At 41.5% G+C, this 11,457-nt stretch overlaps 1 protein-coding gene across 1 annotated transcript; it reads right to left on the bottom strand.

Moving 5' to 3' along the window:
* Window positions 1–5,368: 5,368 nt before the first annotated feature.
* Window positions 5,369–6,002, bottom strand: LOC147628277 (uncharacterized). Its single transcript, XM_086814129.1, has 2 exons — window positions 5,643–6,002; window positions 5,369–5,556 (listed from the first exon to the last, which is right to left on the bottom strand). The coding sequence occupies exons 1-2, from the start codon at window positions 5,910–5,912 to the stop codon at window positions 5,551–5,553; spliced, it is 276 nt and encodes a 91-aa protein (XP_086670255.1). The 5' UTR covers window positions 5,913–6,002; the 3' UTR covers window positions 5,369–5,550.
* Between the last annotated feature and the right edge of the window lie 5,455 nt (window positions 6,003–11,457).

The following is an 11,457-nucleotide window of genomic DNA, read 5'->3' as shown; positions in this document are numbered from 1 at the left end:
CATGAAGGCATCTTTGTAGATTTCACTCAGCTCTGGTTCTTCTAAATCCTGAGGTCTAGCAACTTTCCACTATTGCTCAAACCTCCTCACATGCAGATCTACATCTTCCCCTTTATCGCCTAAGAACACTGGGAAATTTTCGGTTAATGACGCCATGGGTCCTTTAAACTGTTTCCGTGGGTTTCCTTGTGGTTGTTCTTCTTGGTTTGGTTACTCCACCCTTTATAAATCTTCTGTACCTGGATTGTGGACTGCTTCTCACTCTTGGCACTCCTTTTCTTGGTCCAAGTGCCTCTTCATGCTCACCTTCTATGTAGTCCCAATAGCCCTTTCCCATCAGGAAATTCATCAACCTGAACCTTTGCACAGTGTTTCTAGCTCTCCTTTGCATGTCACACTCATACTCTCTCTCTTACACAACATGTACCATTAAATAGAAACACAACACAATCAGACATCCCAGAATACCATGTGACATTATAGACTCAGCTCAACTAGACAAGCTCATGCACAGTGTTTCTAGCTCTCCTTTGCATGTCACACTCACACTCTCTCTCTTACACAACATGTACCATTAAACAGAAACACAACACAATCAGACATCCCAGAATACCATGTGACACAAAAGAGAGAAGAAATGCAAGTGTGTTCTTGATTTCATTTCAGAAGAATTACAGAGTAACACAGAACTGATACCTAGTACATATAAACACTTGCCAAATTCAACATGCTACAATCTTCATGAAATAAGCGTCAACTAATAATGAGAGTTTATAAAGCTATACTTCATTACACATCACACTGATAGTAAGTCGGCACACACTACTCTTAGTATTCCTCTACTCTCAGTATTCCTCTACTCTCAACATCATCCATCTCTGCAGCAGCAGTTGGTCATTGTTTTCAAACAGTGCCTTCTTCATTATGGCAACAACGGCTCTACGGTGGTTATAGTCCGCCACCTTCACACGTGTGCTACCGAGGTGGTGCTTACATCGTGTGTCATGGGTTCTGCTTCACTTGATGCCACTAATCCTTCCGCTACTACTGCACTGTGAGGCTCAATAGTCTAGTTATCCCTATTCATGCTTGGGGTTTTTGAAGTGTAGGGTATAGGGATATGAACATCAGTGTCCGATCTTCTTGGGAAGTTATCCTTAGATTCTTAAGATAAACAGCAATAGGATCCACCTAATGCAGAACTATTATGGCTTCTGGTTCAACTTCTTGAGCAAGGTCCTCCAAGAGTACTTGGCGGGGTTGAGGCCTCTGATAAGCTCATGGGTTCCATCAATTAGTTTTATGTTATGCATAGAGGAACTTCCTATAGTTTGAATTGCCTAAGGTTTCTCCTCCAATCAAGCTTGACATTCCTTGACTAGCTCTTGATGAGTGGCCTTCAGCCTACCTTTCTCCTTAATCGGGTTTGGATATTCATCATCTAACTTCTTAGGGAGACAATTGTTAGATGGTAGTATCTTTTCTTCATCAGAGGAAGAAGATGAAACCTTTGTAGTTGTCCCCTCATCAAATCCACTTTTTATGGTAACACGGCTATCTCCCTTGCTTATCTATTTGGCCTTTTTCTTTTGAGAGCTGCTAAGTATACGGGGTACATGTGCTTTGTGGGGGTGGGCTGCTTGGCTTAGGGGGCTTAAAGATGGTGTTGTTGGTCGCCTCTCCCTCCTCACCTTCTTCAAAAAATTTCATCAAGGTGAACTAGTGAACATGGGTTACTCGAGGTAATAGAGGTCGTGTTGGAAGGACTAGAGGTGGTAAGGGTACTTAGGGTACCCTGAGGATTCCCCATTGGGCCACTGCATGGCAGGGTTGAGGTGCATTTATACTATGCTCGTGCTGGCAACACTAGCAGTTGCCCCTCAGATTAGGTGGCAAGGCCTACGATGCTAGAGGTCAGGGTTGAGCAGATCTTTGGTGGTAGCAATTCGATGATTCATGATTACCCCATCTTTGGTAATAAGGGCAGTAGAGATTTGGTCTGGGTCTCAAATTTGGACATTTTGTACTAGTGTGGTTTGCTCAAAAAATTGGGCACCCCACTAGTTCTCTCTTGGGATAAAGATGAGGTTACCCAACCTGGTCACTCATGGCCTTGACCTATTATCCATTGTTGGGTCATTTGTTGCTTAATGCAACTGCTATGTACTCCACCTGTTGCCTTGAAGAGGATTCCTTCCCTTTCCCTTCAGATTTTGTGCTTGTGGTTTTGAAGGAAGCTTTAGAAGTGCCCTTATACAATTTTCAGGAACGAGTTCCCTTGAAATTGTCTTCGAAATCCATGGCACTTCTACCACATTGCTCAAAGGAGGTGTGTCCAAGAGCATATAGGGAATTATGTAGGGCTACATCTTCGAGTCCTTCTAGGAATCAACCAATCAGTCTCATCAGAGAATTTGTCCCTATCGTTTACAGCGAGAGTGAAGATATCTCACCCAGTTGATATAGTCCCGAGTGGAGTCTCCCTCCTTTTGCTTCACATAATGTAACTATTCAACCGGACTCCATCGAGTTCTCTGTCTTGAATATCCTACTTTGAAATCTTCTTTCAAGGCGTCAGAGGTTGCCTTATCTTCTATTTTTAGTGATCGGAACCACTGTCCTGCTTTTCCATCGAGGGTGAGGCCAAAGTCACCCACCTTAACCTAATCTTCCACATAGCCACATGCCTCATAGATCTGGTTAAACATCTCCAGATGAGGTATGGGATCTCCTAACCCATGGCTATTCTCAACATTTCAAGCATCAATCTTGCCATAGTCGGAGCTGGTGTAGGTGAAGGTATGATAGGTGGGCAAGTGAGGCCTGGAGGATAGTATCCCATACCTGGACCGTGCCTTAGTTGTGGGCCCGTGTGCGCTTCATAAGGATCCATATGGTATCCAGGATACACCTTGCAAGGTGGGTAGTGACTATACATGGGTGCCGTGTGTTGGCTGGAGAGAGATCTGGGTGGACTCTTTCTCTTTGGTAGAAGGTCTCTCGAACTTTGTGAGCTAGTTCTTGACCTACGCGTGGCTCTATTCTGTGTTCTTGAAATGAATCTGCCAACACGGTGGGTGGTCGGCATTGCAAACTGTTGGATCGGTTTGAATTAGATTATCTAGGTCATGTCCCACCTCCGGTCTCGGGTCTAGAGGGGGTGTGGCAATTGTCTCAGGTTGACGATCCATGCTTGTTTCCTTGAGATAAGGCTCTCTTGACTGCGTGTTTCCTAGGATAAATTTTTTAAATCTCGAGGTAAGACTCCTTTGCTGTGAATGTGCAAGGGATCCTGGGGCTTGCTTTTGAGTTAATGGTACGCCCATACACTGAGTAGCCAATCCTCCCTGTCTCTAAGTCAAGGGTGGTTTGACTCGTGCTTGGGTGTTCTTTGCTTTCACTGGTGCTATCAAAGACTAATACTATTTGACTCCACGTGGTGATGTTGACTGAAGGGTAAGATCTAGCAAGTGATTGTGCATAGGAGGGTTCAGTATCATCAAATAAGGGGTGGTTTCACACCAATATCTTTGAGCGTAGGTGCATGAATGTGTTAAGTGATGGTGCGGAATCACGCTCTAGAACCGAGATATTTTATGTCCTCTAGAAGAGTTATACCCAATTTTCTCCTAGTTTTTTCCTTATTCCTTCCCCTTACTGATGATTTTTTGAGGTTTTCTTTTTATGTATAGCTTAGGCTAGTCCTAAGATACCTAATGATGCAAGGAATGTCTAGTTTAACCTAATAACCTAGGATTAATGGTGTGACTAAGCTAACATGTAGTTTTTCTATCGATTTAAAGAAAAAACCAATGGAATCAAGGAAAAAATGAGGGAAAAATTAGCGCACTTACTTGTAGCTTATGATTTTGGTGTAGCCTCCAAAGCTCCTATTGCTCCCAATGCTCTATTGCAACTCCATTGTTCCAAGAAAAACAAAAATTGTTGGTCTACTTGACGATGGCTAGCTTAGCGTAAAATCTAACTTAAGATCACACAAAAAGTTTGAAACGTTATAGGGCGACTGCATGGTTAGAAAACTTCTTGTCCTGGAGCAAACCTTGAGGTTTCTGGTCGTCCTAGTTGTGCTCGTGTGCTCCTTCTTCATGTGTAGTTTATTGTGGCTCACTACTCACGCTTTGTGGACTCAGGTGTGGTGGATTCATAGCATTTTTATATGAAATAAGCTCACACAAGTCTAGTGAGCTAGACTCACATCATGCCTAGTAGGCTTACACCTTGTAGGCTTACACATATTGGCATATGTGGGCATATAACTCACGTCCTTTTAAAATCATGATTTTTTTAATGAAATAGGCTCATAGATTTTGGTCTATTCTAATCTTAGTGGAGTTTGACAGCACCACCATCCTACATAAGGGTTTGCAACATGTACGTGCTTATCACTTTTGTCCTAGTAGACAATGAGGAACCTACACAAGGATTTGCAACATCTGCATGCCAATAACTTTTTTCCCAAGTGGACAATGGGAACCTTTTGTGGGGCTAGATGATGATCTTTCTAAAGGTCTGGATCTTATACCTAAATGGAGCGAGGCGATTGTAAATTGGGAAAGGATGGTATCTTACAAAGATATGTGCAAGAAAATAAGTTTCTTACCATTCTTAAATAAGTCCATAGAGGGATTGCAAGTAGACACTATATAACAGAGACGATAGCATGAAAAGGTTTGCAAGCTAGTTTACAATAACCTACATTTTGTGGCAAGGGTAAATTTGTCAAGTGATGTAATGAATGGTAACAATAACAACTCCACCCCTTATTATCCATATGCAAACAACCAAAACAAAAAGAACCAACAAAACCCTATGGACAATTTTAGCTAAGATGCTAGAAGCTAGTAGGAGTAACTTTGATCATAAGCTCATAACAACTCTATACAGCAACTCTATGGGCCTATCAAATTGGGTGCGTCTATTTAGCGAGCCAAGAGCAGTGAGCACAGAGCAGTGAGTAGAAATAAAGTCCTTGTGAAAGTGAGCAGGTAGGGGCATGGTATGATGTTAAGCGAGCATGTAATGTTAAAGAGAAGAGTGAAACCATAGTGCAACTCTATAATGAACAGAACAAAGAAGACTAAAAAAGTTTAAAAATGACTATTGCAAATAAAGCATTTTCAAATGAATGGTGCGGATATAAAAAATCACTACAAAACTCATACTACTTGGCTCGCTAAAAAGACGTTAAATTGGTCATTGAGCTACTAATAGAAACAAACTATTGTTTGCAACCACATGGAAACCACAGCGACCAGAGAGCATAGAAATCAAGCCATTAAGATGCACACCAATTTTAATAGCCATACCACTCACACAACAATATAATACTCTTTAGAAACCATAACCATAGGATTTAAAAATTTTATAATCCAAATAAAAATTGTCCAACAATCAGCTACATGCTATTGTAAAAAACATTCAGAAGCATAACATCCATCAAAACATTACTTCCAATAGTCCCAAAAAAATGATTGTCTCAATTAAAAAAAAGACTATCTCTAATGGCATTCTGATGTAGACATGTGATCCTCATAACTGCAAGAGACACAAAGAAAAGAAAATAAGCTTTATCAATACAAAATTATTCTCTACTAACATATTTATCTTTTCAACATGCATACCTTTGCTGAGTATGGTTCTAACAGGTGATCATAGATCCGCTCATCCTTGTCTAACATTATGACATTGCGATCCATAAATGCTGCCACTAGCCCAAGAGTTCCAGTGCCAGCAAACAAATCCAAAATCGTGTCCCCAGGACGACTGAAGACGGAGACGATGTATTTGCTAAGCCGCTGACCTCTCTGACAACCGCCCCGCCATGGTCTACCCTTTCTCTTCACCAGATCCTCCGATGGCACTCTTGAAAACGCACACAAACCATTAACCATATGCCATAAAGATCACCGAAAATCATTTTAAATTCTATCTTGATTTGAATGCATACATACATGTCAAAGATAAGATCTTGCCCTACATCAAGATCATCACCTAGTGCCAAATCCCTTAGTTGATCCCCATGCATCACAAAGCTTGTAGCAGGAGATGTTGAGCGAACAAAAACAGCCAATATTAGACAAGTGACCTACAAGCAAAGACACATTGGTTGTTCATGCATTTTCACCTTAAATGGGACAAAGAAGATTTGCACAAATGACAGCCCCAAAGAGAACAACACCAATACCTGGGTAGTAATCATTTGCTCCATCTTCTTCCCAATAGGTGGAGTACACCTCACAACCTGTCTATGATAAATGCCAAACCCAACGCTCTGTGCAACCTGCTCAATGGTCACTCCTTCTTCCATAGTGTAAAGGCATGTAAAGAAGCCTCGATCCGAGAGACAAGAATCAACAACTTTAAAAGTAGAGTCATACATGCCATCCCCAATCTTATTCCAATATGGAACCTTGTTTGCAACACAACCTCCAATGATGATATTTGAGGGGAAGTCTGCAAATATCAACTCCACACAGTAATCGGACCCTCTACTCTTGACATTCCCTACTGTGCAAATAACATTCATGGCATCAAGCACTTGCTTTCCCAATGAGGATGCATCCTCCATGTTCACAAAAGTAGCTGCAAGGTCCTCAATACTGACATTGAAGGCATAAATGGTTCCTATAGACAGGTTTTTGACATTTAACACACATAGTCTCAAGTCAAAACAATCGGATCACGATAGAGATGAGGTAGGAAGCTCACATACCTGGAGCTTGCAATGTCTTGGTTATGATGTCAGTTGGTTGTATCCCGCCTGCACTACTATTGGTGGATGTCTGTTGTTGACTCTGCTCCCTATTTGCTTCCATTGCTCGATTCCCCTCAGTTGGTTGTATCCCGCTTGCACTACTATTGGTGGATGTCTGTTGTTGACTCTGCTCCCTATTTGCTTCCATTGTTCGATTCACCTCCAATGCACGATTCACTATTTCCCTCCCTAAATTCACTGGCAATGACTTACGAAAAGAAGCCAATGCAATCGATGTTGCATGTGATGTGGATGTGGCCTCATTATGATCAATTTGCTGGCTACGAAGCTCCAATATAGACTTATGTTGGCGATACAGATCAAGCTCCTCCTCAGGCACATGGTTTCTTTCAAGGTCCAACCACCACGGGCAGAAACGAGACTCTATGCTTGACATGGCCTGTTCAATGACAAACATGGGTAAACACAACTCACCCTCAATATGAACATGTTTCTCAATCATGGATTCAAAATGACAAATTCAATCACTTACTCTTCCAAGCTTCAAATCGGCATACATATAAGATTGATTGTCAACACAAAGCCACACACTAGCGAGAGGGGGTAAAATATCCAATTGGTGCTCCTCAATTTCAGAAAGCAACCATCTGCAAGCCAAAGCACAAATGATAAAACAACACACAGAAAGAAGCATGCATGTTTTTTAACAAGGAATATCTGGGTTATGTTGGAGGAAAACCTATAAACGACTCGCCGTGCAGCACTTTGTAGGCCTGGTTGATGGTCAATATCATGGCTAAATTTTATGCCTCCTTCGTGCACTTTGAAAGCCCTTTTGAAGTACTTTCTTCTGCATAGAACAACAAAAGAGGTGAATCGGCTCCCACCTGGCAACCTGACTCGATCGGCATTTTTAATATCATTTTGGATTCTCAAACCTAGCTCCGTGATCTGAAGCCAGTAGGAGTACATGTGCAGCCATTCCCTAACCTTTGTCTTATCATTTGGCATACCCTCAAGTGATCGCACTGCAGCCTGAGAGTTGTCCAATAGCTTGACAATGTGAGCCTTATCTGTGTCTCTGATGCAAGCAGAACCTATCATATTGAGCTTTTCCTCTGTGGCCACATGATTGCTTGACGCGTGCCATGGGAGGGAGAGCACTGCACACCAAAAGGCCTCACCGTTGGAGGGATCAGCAATCCTTGCATATTTTGATGTTTTTCCTCTGTAGAGAACTTCTACCTTTCGAGTCACATTCTCCCTAGCAGACTCGGCAAGTGGTCCATTTGATGCCTCATCAATTTTTTGCTCCATCTCATCCTTGAACAAGAGCCAAGTCATAATCTGGATTGGCAAATGAAGCCAACTAGGCCTTCCTCTGGCAGATGCACCCTGCATCTCTCTCTCAACCCATAGCTTGTCCTCATTGTCCAAATGTGCCATGAGAGTTGTTAGGTCGGACTCTCCCAATCTTCTTAGTTGAAATAGACGATCACCTAATGTGGTTGGCACAAATGCATAATCATGCGTCCTACAAAACAAAGAAAAAATATGTTAATATTCTTGAGTACAAACAACTTGTTGACATAGAAGGAGACTCTGATAACAAATTAACTTACTTGTTCAACCTGGACAATGAAAACAAAAGCTCACCCACATCCCTCCGCTCGAACACATAAAATTTACAGAGAACACAACAATGCATGGACAAATCCCCTTGAAACCCTGTAATAAAACACAAAATTAGGAAGGACAAAGAAGCATAAGAAACTATAACATCCCAATGAGAACTCACCTGTAGAAATGCAGTCCATCCAAGCATTGTGTCGATTATTACCATCAAGAATATGCACCATTTTTCGGCTCAAGTACGGACCCCACTCGGGGTCAAGTGCAAGAGTTTCCTCAAATTGTTGATTCACAGTCCTCCAATGCTCATCCCAAGATTCCTCCCTCTCTTGTGTCAATGGTGTCTCCTCTCCTTCCAAGTCCATAATTGACACTGTGAAAGCTCCCATGCTCTCAATGTACCCACCTAGTTTTTTGAAGCTTCGAGTAAGAGATTTATCTGTTGAGGGAGAAACCTTTCGGATTGCCTCCGTCTGGATCATCCTACAGAGAGGAACACGTGGAGGTGGAGACCTAAATTTGACTCCTATCCTATCTAAAAAGGCTTGTGGAGTAGATGTCTCTAGAATCTTCCCAAAAATATCAACCTTATTTTTTTTCTGCTTGCTTCCTTCAGTTTGGGTTGTGACAACTATTTCTTCTTGATCCTCTAGTGGATGTGTGTTCTCTTCCCCCTTTCATCCTCATTATCACCACCTTGAGTATTCTCACCCTCATTTTGATCACCTTTATTTTCCTCAATTGCCCCCACTACATTTTGTCCATCCTCCTCATTTCTTTCATCACTATGTAGATGCTGCCTATCCATATCCACCTCCAGGTTAGTGTCATCTATGATATGTACCGCATGCTCTGTAGTAGTAGGGTTTGAGGAGGCGGCTTGCTCCAAAGTGCTAGAAAAATCAGCTTGCCTCCTTGTGTGTCTCGATGGGCTCTCACCTGGGCCAACCTGCACACTCTTTTTCCGCTTAGCAAGAGGTAACTCATCCATTTTTGCACAACAAGAACCTTTCAAGCAAGATGCTCTAGTGAAATGACTCGAACTCATTTGAAAACCAGATAGCCATGCAAAAATACAAGAACAAATCTTCAAATAGTATTGTACTCGTATTGTATAATTAATTGATTATTTTAACAGCAAATTCAGTAATACGACACAAACTTAAAGAAAAGGTGGCACATTCACTAAAGAGATTAAATTCAGTACTGCAACACAATCATCAAACAAAGGTGGCACATTTACTATCCAACAAAACAGCCAACTCATTATAACGAACAGAATATCTTTGAGATTATCATATGGAGTGCTTTGGCCCAAATTCCAAGGCATTCAAAGCCGTATTGAATATTTTAAAAAAATCTCCATTGGAAAATATTTACGGAGCCCTTTTCAGGTGTTCAATTCAAGGCATTCAAATTTATTGGAAAATATATAAAGATTCGGTAGCCCAAATCTGAAGGCATTCAATAGTGAGTACTAATAAACTTTAGAAGTGATATTTCGCAATCCAACACTTTTTTAAGGACAAACTTTTTTCTTTTTGTGCTATTGTTCTTTAGATGCACATGTTTGCTAGTCTCCTCTCTCGACTGTGTGAGCCGTTTCTCAACCAAGAAGACATCAAATGTGAGTTTTTTGAGCTTCTTGTATACACAAAGTCTGCATAATATAGACAGTAGTAAGAGAGACAGTCTATGCAATGTGTTTGAGACAGCACCATATAGATAGCATGTTCTTACACTACTCTCTCCAAATTTCTGCCGCCGGGGGGATCCAAGGGGGGCCGGCGACAGCCATTTAGGCCCCCCTTGGCGGGGGAGTTCGGGGGCAGCGCCCCCGAAGCTTGAAACGAACTCAAAATCGTGATGATTTTGTCAATGCTCGGCAGCAAAACATCCAATTATTTTGTGCGCTGAGCGCACAAATTAATTCAAGAAAAATAGCAAGAGGTAACGCCGCACATCTCATACTGTGTGTGGAGTGTGGCAGCAGCAAAACATCCTATTATTTTGTGCGCTGAGCGCACAAATTCATTCAAGGAAAATAGCAAGAAGTAACGCCGCACATCTCATACTACTGTGTGTGGAGTGTGGCGGCAGCAAAACATCCTATTATTTTGTGCGCTGAGTGCACAAATTCATTCAGGCAAAATAGCACAAATTCATGGATGATGATACCTTTCTGTGTCTCTTTGTTGGGGAGAAAGATTGGAGTGGGGAGAGGGCCCTGCGCGTGAGATCTGCGTTTCTTTGCTGGGGAGACGTATGCTGCTTCATGATCGCTTCTCTGTGTGTGTGTTCGAGGGAAGATGCTTCATGATCGCTTCTCTGTGTGTGTGTTCGAGGGAAGATGCTTCTGTGTGGAGGACGACTAAAAGCCTTAAGTAATTGCTTCATAAGAAGTAGCCGACTACTAAAAAACCTAAGTTAGGCACTGGACAAATTTTTTTATCCTAACACTAATGAATTTCAACACTAAAATTTAAGGGTTTGGTCAATATTTTTCCGATTTATTTAAATCTATAGCACAGTTATGCTATGGCATCCAACTGGTAGAGTTTTTGAAATCTAACAGGAGATTATGAAAAAGCGCAAGAACTAACACAAAGCAAATATGTGTGTGTGTGTGTGCGTGTGTGCGTGTGTGTGTGTATACATACACACACGTGTACACACAAACATATATACATATATACATGTACTCTTTTTGATACCCTTCATTATGACTATTTTTGCAATAAATATTTTTATTTGCTTCTACCCATAGTCTTAAAATGAGCCTGGTAAAATTGTATTATGGCTAGTATATGCTATTGATTAGAGCAAGAACATCTAGTATTAAAATATTTTTGGCTAATATTCAATGTAAATTCCTTAATTGTTGTTGTGATTGCATTATGCAGGGAGGCTCGTGTTTTCCTCCATTCTACAATGGGTGCATGCATCCGAGTCCCCTTCTTGAATGGCAAATGTCTTGTGTCAATCAACATGATCCGGGGGAAGCTTGGAACTATTGGTGGGATAAATGTGGAGGCCTTACTTGAAATTGGAGGAGAGTATGAGCCCATTTGTCCTTTACACTTGTATGC

This window comes from Cibotium barometz, chromosome 19 (assembly GCF_041138505.1).
Source record: "Cibotium barometz isolate CiBa-2024 chromosome 19, ASM4113850v1, whole genome shotgun sequence".
Lineage (NCBI taxonomy): Eukaryota > Viridiplantae > Streptophyta > Polypodiopsida > Cyatheales > Cibotiaceae > Cibotium > Cibotium barometz.
This window is presented reverse-complemented; position numbering and strand designations above follow the sequence as displayed.